General features: G+C 39.4%; 1 protein-coding gene across 4 annotated transcripts in view; it reads right to left on the bottom strand.

Moving 5' to 3' along the window:
* LOC111870049 (insulin gene enhancer protein isl-1) overlaps positions 1-16,968 on the bottom strand; it is a 252,674-nt gene that overhangs the window by 34,302 nt on the left and 201,404 nt on the right. For 2 of the 4 annotated variants that reach the window (XM_023862008.2, XM_023862007.2), the window contains exons 5-6: positions 12,522-12,578; positions 7,380-7,586 (exon numbers count right to left, since the gene is read on the bottom strand). In XM_023862008.2, coding sequence (XP_023717776.1) covers positions 7,380-7,586; positions 12,522-12,578 — 264 coding nt within the window. The remainder of the gene's footprint in view (positions 1-7,379; positions 7,587-12,521; positions 12,579-16,968) is intronic. The other 2 variants (XM_023862009.2, XM_023862010.2) reach the window with 2 other exon arrangements.

The following is a 16,968-nucleotide window of genomic DNA, read 5'->3' as shown; positions in this document are numbered from 1 at the left end:
TTGTTTCGGTACTTTAGTAAGCAGCGGTCTCCCCATTGTGCACTAGAATCCCGTAAAGTTGGTAGGATTATTTTGACTGACGATACATAACATACCGGTCTTGAGCTTTACAAACAAACATATCTTTATGGGTGTGAAGTTGTAAGTATTCAGTAATACTGTATTTCAATATAAGAGGGAAAAAAAGCAGAAAAGTAGAGTGTGGATAAAAATTATTTAACAGATGATGGCCGTATATGGTCGAAATATATTGTAAAGTAAAAAGCAGTATACATTCATTCAATGTAGGCAGAAATTGTTCAGACTGAATCTATAATTAACTGTAAATATGCAATTCATATCTCCTATTTGTACATAAAACAAACGAATAAAACCTAAAGAATATGAATTAAAACAAGCTTCAATTCAACAAAACAAAGTGCAGTATGAAGGCGTTGTATTATATTAATCTTAAGAGGAATATCAATTATACAGTATTTATATAGCGAATGTACTCAGAAAACATACTTGTAAATTCGTATATTCCTCATAAATATGAACGTACGGGGACTCGGCTGTTTATTGAATGAGACAAGCAGAAAAAAATCTTCATCACAGAATCGAATAGGTCATTTAGCACTTAGAGTTTAAGCAAATTAATATGAAAAATATAACATTAAGACATATGAAGTTCAAAATTTAATACCTTAAATATAATACTGCCGGTCACGGTAGCCGAGCGGTCTAAGGCACGCAGTGTCTTCGCTCGCTCGGAAGCCGGGATCGTGTGTTCGAATCACACTCAGGACATGGATGTTTAGTTTGTGTGTGTGCGTTTTTCTGTGTCTGTGTACAGGTAGAGGCCTTGCGATGAGCTGATCACTCGTCCAAGGAGTCCTACCGTATGTCTAAGATCTAGAAAAACCGAAGTGAACGGAGAAGTTCATGGAGGTAGGCCTAGGCCCACTGGGGCTGTAGTGCCAAGGAAAAAAAATATATATATATAATACTACATATTTTCACTCATATCATTAGAAGTCCACCACAATTGTGTCTATACATTTCGATGTTCTGTTGTGGCTCTAACATCTCTCCCCAAGGCGAAGGAAACACTTGTGTTACCGGCATCAGGTGAACGGGGAGGCCGCTGTACTCACTGGATGCCAGGCAGCGCAGAGTTATGGAAATGTGTGGAGGTACAGTACTACTGGAAGTTCATGTCGGCTGTGAAGGAGCGTTGTTGTCTATTATGTGCAAATAGATGGTAAAATTTGCTGCTATTCTGGATGAAATAAACTACTTCATTACTTTTATGCTTGCCATATTCATTTTAGGAGATTTCCCACCTCCCATATTTTATGAATTTATTAGGAACTCCAGAGTCCATAGTTATGCCTTCTGCAGTCGCTTCATCGGAATATGATGGGAAAGTAAGGGACAAGTAAAATGGGCCCAGATGTTTGAAGTATACCGAATTGCAAATGGAGCTCTTCGCAAATAATATACGCAAATAATGAATATATTATTTTATAATATCTCAGTCTGTATAGTCACTATGTTACGGACTGTACGACCTAGGAATCCGGCTTCGATTCTCTACAAGGAGAAAAGTTTTTTCTCTTATTCACAATGCCCAGGCGAAACCGGTATCCACCCTGCTTCATATCCAGTGGATACAGAGGGCTCTTCCCTAGAGAGAGAATCTGCCGGATCCTGACGAATATGTGAAGAAATAATTCCACTGCTCCCGTTTGTCTTCAAGATATGGTGCTTAATTAAGGTCACAGACAATTTTATATTGTTATATTGTTATATTTTATATAAGCTGTTCTTTAAATCACAGTTTATTGTGCTGTTCCATCTTATCACATTAATTGAATGTTTAAATTTGTAAATACTAACAGTACAGAATTCATAAATGAATAACAGGCTACTGTACAAGTCTCCCTTACTTTCTCACTCATGGAACTGAGCCCTTCTTGAGGAGCCGCCAATTCTGCAGCTACTCAAGAATTTTCCAGCATTTTATAGAGACCAAAGGTTTATTACGGTGTTCACAAGAGCCCTCCACTGGTCCCTATCCTGAGCCAGATCAATCAAACCCATCCCATTTCATCCTATCTCTCTAAGATCCATTTTAATATTGTCCACCCACTTATGCCTTGGTCTTCCTATGGACTCTTTCCCTCTGGCTCTCCCACCAGTATCCCATATGCATTCCTCTTCTCCACCATTCGTGCTACATACCCTGCCCACTTCATCCTCCTTGACTTGATCATTCTAATTATCCTTGGAGAAGAGTACAGGTTATGAAGCTCCTCATTATGCAGTTTTCTCCAACTTCCTGTCACTTCATCTCTCTTCGATCCAAATATTCTTCTCAACACATTTTTCTCAAACACTCTCAGTCTATGTTACAAATCAACCGAAGAACTGCAAATGTAAGGAAAACTTCCCCTTCAAATATCTTTTGACTATGCAATTCACATAAAACATCAACAAGTGCCACGTGCCGTCACATATAGCATTTTTTTGCAAACGTCCGTGTTTTTCACTCTCGGCAAATCTTGATTCAAATAAATAGGACCGGAGAGCATGAACTGGATTCATCTGGCTCTGGATGGAGTCTAGTGGTGACCTCTTGTAAACAAGGTAATGAACCTTCGGTTTTAATAAAATGCAGGGGGTTTCTTAACTGAGTATTTGTTAGTTTCTCAAGGACATTCCTTCATGGAGTTAATTAATTAGTAAACTGAATCAAGAATTAGGTAAATTAAGTTGTGCAAGCTTCAGTATCAATATGCCTAAACGAATAAAACGCATGCATGTTCATGTTGAAGAGAAAGAGTCTTGTCTAACGCAGAGGCTTTCTTGAAATTACTCTTGTGACGCGTCGCGGTGTTTGGAAGCCAGACAACCGAGGTATGTTAATCATTTCGTAAACCTTCCTTCCACGAGTTTTTATAAAGATGGCGTTATGTTGTTTATTTCTTTTAACGCCAGCAACCGATGAGCGACTCCGGAGCGGAAGTCGCCGCTGGCAACTCGTTATTTACCACCATGGTTTTGTTCCCAACACTTCCGACAGATGTCAGTCATCTCGCACCCAACATGACGTATGATGGCAGGCAATGCAAATGAAAATAAGCATCCCATTTGGCCAGGGGATAAAGTTTACAGAGGGATCACTGCGTTCTAAAAACAGCTGCTCTTGAATGTGATTGGGGTGTGATTTTTTATTCCTTACTTTTTTGGTTTATTCGTGTTGCATCCCTGTTGTAGACAACAATTTTTTGAGTAGAATCATTTGAAAACCAAGTCGTAAGGAGCGAATGTGTGGTACATGCTAGTGACACATATATAAACTGTTTACGTGTACGTCCGTCCTAAGCGTTAACCCATAATGTGGGCGCTGACGGCATCGCTCGACGCATGCGTGGTGTTGATATACTGTCGGCATTGTTTCGTACTGAAATCTTACTGTAGTAATGGTTCATTTGGCCCAGACTGTCTATTATACCTCCATCTTAGGAATATAAACCTGTGAAAATTCATGTGATTGGACAGTGTTGCAAAGACTGGATTTCTATTTTATACGGGAAAAAGGGGAATGTTTCAAGGAAATGGCACGCAACACAGAAAGGTGCTCATCGTCCATCTAGGGGCAAAGGTACATCTCCTACTCTGTACTGTCTTTAGGAATATACGAGATATGGGTTTCACGAGATTTATGATTTTTCTGCCCTGTGAAACCTTATGGTCTGCTAGGTAGTTAAATTTTCAAAGAAATATAATACCATATCTTCGGAGTACATTATTAGCCCTGAAGATAGAAACATTATAGTTCTTCGAAATGTTAGTAACCACCTACGAGACTAGACGGTTGTTAAACTACATTTGGCCACAATATGAATCCTCGCTATGGATGTCTGTATCGTGAATTACTTAACGACGCTTTGTAAAATTTTACGGTATTAAATGTACAGTGAGATTGAAAGATTAGTTTTTAGTATTATTACAGTGCTCTTCATTGGTTTGCAGCTCATGAGACTCATGCCCAGGCATCTCCAACTACAATCTTCCTTCTAGAAATAACAATAGAGTTTCATTTTCAACAAACATAACTTATTTTTAATCAAACTGTATTTTGTTGATACCTTGGGTCATTTTGTACAAAGTAAAAGGTAAAGTCCCTGCTAATAAAGCTATCCCTGTCACCGTCCGTGAAGACCCATAGGGTTGTGAGACGTCGAGGGTCACACGTTTTGTCTAGACAATGGCGGTAAAATTGTCAGTCTTATGCGCCGGCCACCCTTCCCCCCTTCCCCCCTACCCGAAGATTACTGGTACTCATTTCTGTTAAGAGTCTGAGTAAACCCCAGGGCCATAGCGCGGCTGGAAAGATTAGGTAAATTGAAAAATCCACCTCATCGGGACTCGAACCCGTGAGCTTCCGGCTTGTAGCATAGTGTCTTAACCAACTACACTACAGTGTGACTCCTAATAAGCACTACGCCATGAAGGCATACTGGGGGAGTAGATGTATAGATCCACGTTTTCTTGACCTCGGCATTAGCTGGAGGTAAGTGGTCAGCTTCACTCCCCGACCGCTTTATCCCAAGGAAAGAGTCACCGGTAACTACCTTGTACAAATGTTCTATAAATTTCTGTCACTATATATAACTTTCTTCTAAATTATAAAGTTTCTCTGTCCTGTCCGGTGTTCTCATTATGAGGCAATATGTTATGATTTTTACAAGACTGTAACCATGTGGAATCGCAGTGAAAAGTAACGTGAAAGATATTTCATATCAAATACTCTTATTTTTACAATATATATATATATATATTTGATTGTGGTTTCTAATACCTTGTTGTGTACGATATATATATCAAGTGTTATACTGGGTAATTTGGAATTAAACCGAATTTGAACAAATTACTGAAACAATCTTCTACATATTCTTTCATATTTCTGTATTTTTCCCATTATTGTTCTTGTTGTGCTTTAGTTCTACAATTTTTGCCTTCCTCTCTAGATATCATGTTGTTACTGTCGCTTTTGTTGTCACGTATAGTCCTACCAACTTCTGCAAACACAAAATTATAGGTATATTGATATTTAAATACTTTAACGTGGATGGCCATAGGGTTTCTAGGCAACGACATATAAACAACCTTCAGTCGAATAGGATGAATGTTTATAGCTCGTTGTTATTCAACAGTCAGCTCGCAAATGGGTTGGCGAGATGGCTGTCACGTGAGTGGCTTTCTATGGAGTCCGTGCTGCGACCGTTGCTATTCAGCGTCGCGGTAAACATTTCTCTACAACAACAGAAATTAGTTTTCTGTGCGTGGTCGGTGCGGAGGCCATTTAACGAGAATAACACCAGCAGTTCAGCTGAGTTCTCGGTGGAAGACAGCTACGGAAATTTCGTCGTGTAGATATTTCGTGCGTGATTAGAAGACTTTACTAATGTGTAATATTTGGAGTGATATGAAGCGATTGTGTCTGCGTTTTAATTGCATTACCGAGAGAGGACTACTGCATGTGTAACAGTGAACTATAAAGCGTAGAAACAGCGATAGCGCTGTAATTAAATGTGATTAAGAGAGATTGTAATCAAGGTGCCAATAAATCCAATCATCCGAACTAGAACCCGTCATTCTTGTCACGCGTACCACACTACATATATAGTATATATATGGAGACGAACGTGTTTTTCCACTTTCACAGTCTTTCAGACTGGCACGGATTGGTCAGAATTTCAACTAATTAACATATCAAGCTTATTTTTGTGTTTATTATAACTCGTATCTTAGTTACAGCAGAGTTTTTGAATGGAAACTAATATCTGAACATAACTAGATCATAAACCTGTACAATTTTTAGACTTACGTAACATGTGCACAGTTTTCTTACACAGCTTCAGCACAACTGCTCTATTGCGTAACCCGTGAGAAATCAGTAAAAGAATAAGGACATTACCTTCAAGAGCTATTAATTGAGTGGAATTTCGGGTATTTCTATTTTATGTTTAATTTGCTACAAGGCAAAATGTTTTAATCAACCGTAAGAAATAAAAAAATGCTTTCTGACGCTGAATTTATGTTTAATATGACAAACTTTATCACACTAATTATACCACAATTAATCAATTCAACTGCAAATACTACTGCTGAAATCCATTTAATGGAAAAGAATTAGCACAGAACTCTATGTTTGTCACCTAAGAAGTTTTCCAAGCTTTTCTTTGCAAAGATTCGTTCAGAAATTCAGAGAATAATGTTTGAACACTAAGCAAACATGACAAAAACAATTTCTGGGGATTAGCATGCTAGCTTATTACTCTAAATGTCCAAGGTTAGGCTGGGGCCACACGAGCGCACAAAATGCGTCCGTTGTAACGAACGTCGTGACGTCCGTTGTAGAAATAAACAAGAGAGGCGAATGCTACGCTTTCTTCTGGCTCCATTGCAGACAAAAAACTATGCACTGCATTCTGCAACTGTGTGGTGTCCTCAGCAACGACCGTCATAAAGTACGTTCGTTACAACGGACGCATTTTGTGCGCTGGTGTGGCCCCAACCTTAGAGCCCAAACTTCTCATCTGATATTACAGCGATAACGGGTCACCTGCAAACGGTAATAAACAACAAGCTCTCGAAAATTTGTATGGGAAATACATTCTAAACAATGGACAATGTGCAACATAATATTGGTTGTTACGTCAGCATTTATGCTGATCACACTGACCGCGAATTTTAAGGCACTTAAAGTCTTGGGATACTTGAACACTTGGAGAGTGGGTTCGAATCGCACTCTGGGGCATATATGATTATCTCCGATTTTTCTGGGTTTCTCTTGTTCTGTATAGGAAGAGGCCTTGCGACGGGCCAATCCCTTGTCTAAGAAGTATCAACGAATATTTAAAAGAATCTTACATTTCGAATTTAATCATAAATTTGAATATGCTTGAATGCCTAATCCGTAAACCGAAAAACAATCTAATATCTGTTTTGTTATTGTTTTCATGACCATGGGCCTTTCGTATTGTAAAGCCAGGAATTTAAGGGGAACATATCGTCTCCTTCATCTCATCGGAGTGTGAGGAAGCAAGAAATCAGCAGAACCGGGCGACAACTGCAACACGTTCCTCCGAAACCATGATCTACCTCCGAATTACACCACATTACAACACAGAAGACCATACCCAATAGTGTAGTACTTATATAAAACACTGTGGCATAACAAGTTACATTTTGGTAGATATCAGGCTTTTATAAATTGGAACGTTGACGGAATTTTAAATGCGTTCCAGCTTGAGTAACTTGGAACACATGTTCAAGCTGCACAGGGAAAAGCACGACGACGAATACGAAACACGTCCTGCACTTACCTGACTTACCAGTTGTTGAAACGGAGGTGCTGATGGATCGAGGCGATCCAGGTCTGTGTGCAATGCGAATTCGGTGAGGGCTTTCCAGGGCGGTTGGTACGACTGTACCTCGATAGGGTTGATACCCAAGGGGCTCTCGTGACGTACTGGACTCGACGCCACCATGGGGATCCCCTGCATGCTCCCGTACCCTAATTTCCTGCCGTCCTGTAACAGTAACATGGAGCGAACTTTATAGCTCGCTGAATCATATTTAAAATACGTACCAGACACATAGGAAGTAGCTTTAGGTACACCTAAAGTTTGCCCCTCTTTGCTTATATGCTGCTTTTAGTGTACTTCCCTCTTTTGAAATAATAAAAGTATACTTCTGATACCACCTCGCTATCTGGGGGGCACGCTGTAGCGTAGTTTGGTTGAGGTACAAGCCGGAAAGTCACGGGTCCGAGTCCCGATGAGGTGAATTCTTTCAATTTATCTACTCCTTCCAGCCGCACTATGGCTCTGGTGTGCACTCAGTCTCTAACAGAAATGAGTACCAGGAATCTTAATGGGGTAAATGGCGACCTGCGCGTAAGGTTGACAACCTTGCCGCCATCTGTGGGCCGATTTTCTAGAGAACTGTGTGAGCTCGACGTCTCACAACCCTATGGGACTTCACGGCCTGTCACAGGGATGGCTTTCTACCTAGCTATCTATAGCTGTACGTGTATCCTTCCTATACTTGCTAGGCAACAGCTCGGTAAACACGTTCCCGAGGCAACGAATACTCACACAACAATACAAGAATTATTGGACGAGTCGTTTTCTATGCGATCCATATCATATCAAATAAAAGTAGGCATTAGTTCTTCCCAGAACTTCCTGTTATTCTTAGGAACATAAGTCATTTATAAAACACGTCCCCATGAGCCCCCATTAATTTATAAAATCTGGAAATTTTGATCTCATACATGAGGTTTGCATATTTCATAAATACTACAAATGATAATAGAAAAATTTTTGAAGAGTTCTGTTTTCTAGGATATGCATTTCGTTGAATATCAACGGAAGTTTCGGAAGAATACGTCGCCTCCATCTTCAAGGTAGAATAATAAGCGAAACAAGAAACCAGAAAGAAGCAGGTAGCAAGCAGAGGACCACAAGGCATTAAATCCCGGAATACAGAACTCTTCATATCCTCCATTCTGCAAACATCAAATCGTACAGAGAAACTATTACTGGCAGATCCACCTACCGGCAGAATTAGTACTACTAGTAGCCAGCGCGTGCGCACTCACAATCTTAAGCAGGGCCATTAAGATTCTGCGGCACAGAGAGAAATGACTCTTAAAGTAACCTCGTGCGCAAATGAAATATTCGTATTAGGTTGTGTTATTATTACAAAAAATATTTCACTTGCAGGAAACGTAATAGTTATCACAAGCGGCCTCCGTTGTCTAGGGGTAACGTTCCCACCTCATGACTCAAGGTACGCGGGTTCAAANTACAACAATAATAATAATAATAATAATAATAATAATAATAATAATAATAACGTAATAGTTCTTCGAAACCAAGTTCATGTTACAAAGACGCCAGCTCAGCGATATTTCTCTATTTTTTTATCATTAGTCCCCAGAAAAGTCACATATTCGTTTTAAGCAACGTTTCCCAAGAATTGGGATATGGATATGGCTGCACGTTACAAAACAGATCATTTGATGCCCTCGAAAGGATGACAATACTACATGATGTATGGGTGGGCAAAATGTTAAAGAGGAGCAAATACTCCCTTAACATCTCCCTGTCTCATTTTGAACACCCTGCTGGTCCCCGATTTTTCTGTCGTTTTAAAAAAGTTACAGGAAAAATTATGAAATGCTTCTTAACCAGACCAGACACGTTCTAAGTGCCACAAGATATCTGGAATTGACTCAGTATCCTTCAGTTTCCGCACTACGAAACCTGTATCGCATCTCAGGAATTTAAAGTAAATATTTTAGCATCCAGTAAGCGTATATTTTCAGGAATTATAGTTATCATATGACCTTTCGAGTTTCGTCGTGTTTTGTGATTAGTAGTTCTTAGCTAGCCATCTCTGTAAAGGGACGAATTTTTACTTTCCAAAGCAAAGTCCTGTTACTTGCTTACTTATGTTGTCACCGACAATTCTTTTTGAAGAGTCTACACACAGTGTCACGTTGTAGACAATTCTACGTTAATATATTTGGGAGATGGAAATAAGATTAATAATTTAAAATATTTAAATGTTGGGCATAAAATATATGTATTTGGAGAGATAAACACGTTACTCAGCGAGCAGCTGTCTAGAATTTGGCATGGTGAAGTTAGTAAGCGGAAATTTTATCAAGAAGAGGATTAATTTCTGAAGGATTTGGAGGAGAAACACAGCAGATAAAGAAGTAAAAATGACATAAAATGGGTAGTGAATATTCTCCTTCTGAAACAATGTCGCGCGGTGCAAATTCCGATTACCAGGCCAGCCAATCGCAAAACTCGGAAATATGGTGAGTTTGAACATTTTCCCTCTGGAAGTTGGCTATCTGCTTAAATTTGACGTATATGAGTGGAACCCTAGGTGGCCAGCATAGCTTTCACTCTATATACGTGTATTTCTGCTGAAAAACGAATATAAAACGTTAACTATTTCCCTTGGTGTTTGTTTCGTGAAAGAAAAGATGGCTTCACACAGCGAACACGTCGACTTTATATATATATATATAAAGCAAAAGTATCCCTTTGCTATTTAGGGTCTTTAAATGGGATAGTATTTTTAATATATATATATATATATATATATATATTTACTTATGGAGCTGAGCCCTTTTTGAGGAGAAGCCAAATCTGCAGCTACTCAAGAAATTCCCAGTATTTTATGGAACCCGAATGTTCATTAGTGTGTTTACAAGAGACCTCCACTAGTCCCTATTCTGAACTACATCAATCCAATCCATAACACCCCATCCAACCCCTCTAAGAGCCATTTTAATATTGTCCACCCACCTACGCCTTGGTCTACCCAGTCGTCTCTTTCCTTCTGGCTTTTCCATCAATATCCTATATGCATTTCTCGTCTCCCCCATTCGTGCTACATGACCTGCCCACCTCATCATCCTTGACTTGATAATTCTAATTATACTTGGAGAAGAGTACAAGTTATGAAGCTCCTCATTATGCAGTTTTCTCCATCCTCCAACTTCATCTCTCTTCGGTCCGAATATTCTCCTCAACACCGTGACAAAAAACGCCCTCAATCTATGTTCCTCCCTTAATGTCAGAGACCAAGTTTCACACCCATACAGAACCACAGACAAAATTATAGTTTTGTATGTTCTAATTTTTATGTTTTTGAACAGCAGACGAGAAGACAAAAGGTTCTGGACTGAATGGTAGGAAGCATTACCCGAGTTCAATCTCCTCTTAATTTCCTCCTCAATCAGGTTTTGATTTGTTACCGTCGTTCCATATATATATTATGTCATAACTGGAATAATTTGAAAAAAACTCGACGTTAACATTGTATCATATCATAAAGAAAGCATAAATTCGAGACAGGACAAAGAGGGAGAGGATATGGATGTTTTGTGCGAGATTGTATCCGCAGAACTTAAGCAAACTGTGATAAGATCACTTTCATCATTATCATGACAAGAAATTCCTGCTAACTCCAACAAAGGCTGAAGTTCTATTGTTATCATGTCTATCCAGACGAATCGAAAAACTAATAAATTACTAATGATTCAAGTACTTAAATTATTAACTCTTAATCCTACGTTGTTTAATGCAATTGATGTAGTATGAAGGAATAATTAGGGAACAGTTTGTATTACTACCTACGAAGTAACTCACTCACTCACTCACTCACTCACTCACTCAGGGAGCTGAGTCTTTCTTGAGAAGCCGAAAATTGTGCAGCTAAAGAGCTTCAAAGCATTCTACGGAACCCGAAGGTTCATTACCGTGTTTACAAGAGCCCTCCATCGTCCCTATTCTGAGCCAGATCAGTCCAATCCCTACCATCTCATCCTATCGCTCTAAGATCTATTTTAACATTGTCCACCCAATTACGCCTTGTTCTTCCCAGTGGTCTTTTTCCTTCTGGCTTTCCCAGCAAAATTCTATATACATTCCTCATCTCCCCATTCGTGCTACATGACCTGCCCACCTCATCCTCCATGACTTGAACATTCTAATTATACTTGGAGAAGAGTACAAGTTATGAAGCTCCTCATTAAGCATTTTTTCTCCAACCTCCTGTCACTTCATGCTCTCTTCGGTTCAAGTACTATCCTCAACACCCTGTTCTCAAACACTGTCAGTCAATGTTCCTCCTTTAATATCAGAGACCAAGTTTCACTCCCATACAGAATCACAGGGAAGATTATAGTTTTGTATATTTTAATTTTTATGCTTTTGGACAACCGACAAAGTAATGAAAAATAATTTACAGCTTGTGGAATCGTGTCAATTTAATGCGACTCTTAGTTTGGCTGAATACATTTCATAGTTATTTCCTTTTCGCGTAGATCCTTGCCTGACAAATTACATAATTTGGAAAGCCATAAGTTTCAGTCTTCATAAGATACTGTTATTATTATTAGGCCTAAATTAAGAGGGGACTATCGAACGAGACATGAAGCAAACATGGAGAAATGGACTAAATTTTGATCGGAAAGCCAGGAGAGGAGGATAACTCTGAGATACGTGTATTTTTGAGCATGAGCATGCAGAGTAAGAAGTGGTATTGTAGGACAGTTTGAACTGGCTTAGGACAGGACACAAAGGCGGCATTTTGAAAACAGGGCAATCAGTGTTGGGACGTTGACCAGAAAAATGTCTATGAAATGCACAGAAATATCATGTACCCTTTAATTAGTTCTTATTTCCACCCAAAATAAAAATTTTTTTTAATTATTATATAAGTTGCCTAAATTATGAGTTCCCAGAAGGGAAGTGAGAGGGAGGAAGCGGCCATAACATTGTTTTCTATTTCTCCTGAAGGTCCGAGAAATTTTGGTTTATATGACCCTTGAGAAATTCGCAACAGTTTCTTCCCTAATACGAAGAAAATTAATTGTAATATTCCATGAATTTTTGTTTGAAGTATTATATAATTAACAAAATTGGTGATTGACTTACATTTTCGTAATATACTGCCCCCGAGAACAGAATCAGGCGGCCGAACGCCCCGCCAGCCTGCAAGATCCAGAAAACCATATCTACTGTATTAGTCCGCTGCTTGCCTCTGGTGTATCAGGACTTGGGTCAAAGTCAGGTATCAACATGTAAACATAAGTGTAAAACTGGAATTCTCTAAATCTTTGGCAGTAGTTCATCCGTCACGCTACAACTATACTGGACTTTTCTTGTTGTAGGGTAGGACGGGGTGATAGTGGTCAACGGGTAATGCCATTCAGTCACTTTTCTGACAAACAGTATCAGACAGATATTTCCTCACAGTGCTGTCACCTAGGGCTTGATTCGATGAAATACAAAAGTGAATACAATCATTTTTTTTCTGTTACATATACCGAGACAATTGCATGTATTTATTTCGTACCACCATGATCTAATTTACGTTAAAATACCTGATGTGACTGAAGTTTCTTTGAACTATTTAAATTTAGGTACGTGTTTACATATTGTGTAGGATAAGCTACGTGCCCAATAGCTACTTACTAGTAAAATATGTTTTATTCAGAGATCGTCTGATTTACGAGTATTTCAGTGATATCTTGAAGCTCAGATAGTGATTGTCATGAACTATAGGGGTGGGGAATACCCGTCAAAGCTCTTCCTTTACTTATAAGTTCTTACAGAATTTTTATGTTGGTTGTTCTTCATATACAAAACCAAACTTCGTGGTTTCATTCTACAAGCGAACTATACCGACCGAGCGACCGCCGCTTGTCAGCGAATTTAGTGCCAACTTTAGCGGCTAGAAGGTGTCGTGTGGTCATCGCAAAGAATCCTCAGGGCCTTTAATTTCGGTTTTCTAGACCGGAGCCGCTATTTCCTTGAAAGAGCTCCTCAATTATCGATTGTTTTTCATACGGTATATTTAAGTAGTAATCCCCATCATACTAAATGCTAGGTTATACAAAATATTCAGCTTTACACACAATTTTCATCTAATCCATCAGTTCTCTTAGATGACCGTCATCTACCCGGTCTCCCCTACAGAATATCCATGAAGTCACACATGTGTCAAATGTACTTTTTGTGCCGTAAATTTCAAAGAATTTCTACTTTTTTTCTAGATAATTTCCTTTAAGTTACTTCAATTTTGGCCGCGCCATAGCTCAAGCGGTTAGTCGCTGGCTTCCCACCGCCGTGGCCCGGGTTCGATCACGAGTCTGGTCAAGTGGGATTTGTGGTGGACAAAGTGGCGCTGGGGCAGGTTTTCTCCGAGTACTTCGATTTCCCCTGCCAATCTTCATTCCACCAATTGCTCCACAATCACCCTCACCTATCATCTGGGGCCAGTACAATAGGCCAGAATAGGCCAGTACAAGGGACTTAGTCCCACCCCACTAGCAATAAAAAAATTACTTCAAATTTAGCAACAAGATGAGCCGGAAAACAGCCTTATCCAGTTTCTTGATTGCTTTCTAGTGCTAGTATGCGATCGTAAATCTTGATAACTTCCTTCTGTTGCTCCACTTTACGGCTGAATTCTACATTTGATATATATTACTACGACTTTCAAGGGGATAGTTCTGTACACTAGTGGCCTATTAGATATCACTCAGATTCAGTAATAAAATTCCCTCAGGTTTGTTATAGGCCGATGCAGCCAGTATCACAGAAATAAGCAGAAAATACGTAAGTATACTAGCAACCAGAAATCTGAAGACAGGAGCAGAACTACCGTCCAGATCATTCTGTATACTGAATATACCTCAAAACGATGAGCAATGCCCAGCATAATTACGGCCTACGGACAATATAATAGCATGCTGTATAGAATTATGATCTGACATGTACTTTAAATGTGGGTATTTAATGATGCTGTCACTATTCGAATTACATTAAGATGAATGGGAAAGTAGAGGAATAGTTCCATGTATTCTTAAACTCAGCACTAGATGGAGGTGAGTGGTCAGCTTCAAGTTCCCGCCGCTTCCACCCCTAGAGGAAGAGTCCACAGAACCCAGAAGATAGGGGATTATATGGGCTCTTGAGACGTTCTGGGCGCTATGGAGAATAGAAGAATATTTTAGTCCTATCATAAATCGAGAGCCAATTCCTCGGCCATCCAGCCTGTAGTAAGCCGCTACACGGACTAAGCTGCCACCGCTCCCGGTACCTATATTTGCTTTTAACTTATATTTGACATGGTTTATGATGTTGAAGATAAGCACTGAAACACTAATTAGTTTTATCAACGGTGCTGACAATAATTAGAGTCAACTTCAGACAGTTAAAAACAGAAAACGTGAAGCTCCATCTATTAAGTCTGTCCATGCTGGGTTTCATTTGCCTGTTAGCAACTACATAGTCTCCCACGTAATGGGTACTGGAGGCTCTTTACCAAGGAGTTAAAGCTACCGAAGCTTGAAGCTCACAGCTCATCTCTACCTAAGGCCGAGTTTAAGAATGCCTGGAGCTCTACCTCTGTTTCCTCACACATATTCGTGGAGCGGTGCTTAATAAAGCACAGGGACTTAATATTTCTGCTTTAATATATGTTGTATCCCACTTAGTGTCCTCGAGGCGTTAAGGGAGTCCTAAACACACAACTGTGAGTACAATATATGAAGGAAATAAACTAGCGTAGGCTTATTGTGAACAGTGCTTCTAATGTTACTTGCAGCGAAAAGTTGCTTTCTTTGGAAATCCTTTCTTTAATAATTCATTACTGAAAATTATGAACATCACAATTCTGAAATTAATGCAGGTAGACCTCCGTGAATTTACTTTAACAACCGTCTACATGACAATTAATTGATGAACACAATAGTTATTTATTTTAAAGGTAATGGCAGCTCCAATCGTATCAATCAACTTCAGGTGGTATGAAATTGACAAATATAAACATTTGTTAATTAATTATATATTATAAAAAACCCATGTTGAGAATTAAATGCATTTCTTAAATTAAATTTTTAGGCATATATTATTAACACAAATTTAGTGTAAAAATTTAATTAATTTTTCCATATTTTAAAATATTGGACTATTTTCGGATAGATATATTAAGGTTATAAGAATATTAAAAGGCAGGTAATAGTTAGGTTCTTATAGACTTGTTAAATTACACATAATATCGGAAATTGAAAGTATTGAATTCTTCCACCTCGTAACGACAAGTAATTATAAGGTTATCACTAGTTCACACATTCGACTTCTCACTACAGAACACGCTGAATCTCTGTCTGATATTATCTTTACTAGTCGTTGCTCGGTTACGGTTCCCAGCAGTGGAGATTTTCTGTCCCCGCTTACATAGTTACCGGCTGACTACCATCTTATAACTCGTCCTCAACTGGCCACTCATTGGTTATCACTGACTATCACTGACTGACTGCTAAATTGGTACTGGCCTTCGCCAGCACAGTGATCCTTTATTCAAATTTCCATTGGACCTAATACCATATTCTTTTCTCTGACGGCTCTGGGAGCCTTCAGACGCATGACTTAAAGTCAGCATTAAATTTATATTACGAATGGCAGTCAGTCTGCCAGACTGCCTTGGTTTCAAGTCCAATCTGCAGCCCAAGACTAGATTTTTGTTGCTGTCTGAGAACTACGGGTTTGTAGATGTGAAGTGCCCACGCTGACAAGAGCACAGACCTGTCATTTGCAATTGTTGCTGGTCCTCGCCAACACAGTCGTTATTACGTCCGGGTTGATCGGGGTTCGTGGCCGTATTTTAGTGCCTCGGTTTCGAGACTCCTGCAAACTGAAGGGCCATGTCCTTTGCATTTATATCCCCTGTGGACATGGTGGCCCAAGTGTACCCACAGAGTGTGTTCAGAAGCATGACTGCGGTTGGTCTCGTTACATAATCTCGGAACGGACCGCATAGGCAACACCACGTTACCTAGCAATAACTCAATAGCTCCTATTTTGTGGCTTCTTTGATTCGTAGTTGCGGAACCACTTTTATCCACACCGTTGCCTAGTAAGAGTCATCTTTAAGTTATCATGTCACAACTTAATAATTTGTGAGAGCGTATAAAACCTCATTTCAGAATGGATCAAATTCTCAATAAGGAATCTTTCGATGATGTAATATTTCATTTACGAATACTAGTGTTTCTGGTAGCCGATCACACTGGCCGAGCGGCCTAAGGCATGACCTGTCTCCGCTCGCTCGAACGCTGGGATCGTGGGTTCGAATCCCACTCAATGTATGGATGTTTGTGTGCGTTTATTATGTATTTGTGTTGTTCTGTATGTAGGTAGCAGCCTTGCGACGGGCTGATCTCCTGTCCAAGGAGTCCTACCGACTGTGTAAAGATTAAGAAACTAAAAAATCGGCCAAGGTCCAACAAAAAAGGACTGTACACCGGCAGATAGATAGATGGATAGATAGATAGATAGATAGATAGATAGATAGATAGATAGATAGATAGATAGA

Source organism: Cryptotermes secundus, unplaced genomic scaffold (genome assembly GCF_002891405.2).
Source record: "Cryptotermes secundus unplaced genomic scaffold, Csec_1.0 scaffold165, whole genome shotgun sequence".
Lineage (NCBI taxonomy): Eukaryota > Metazoa > Arthropoda > Insecta > Blattodea > Kalotermitidae > Cryptotermes > Cryptotermes secundus.
This window is presented reverse-complemented; position numbering and strand designations above follow the sequence as displayed.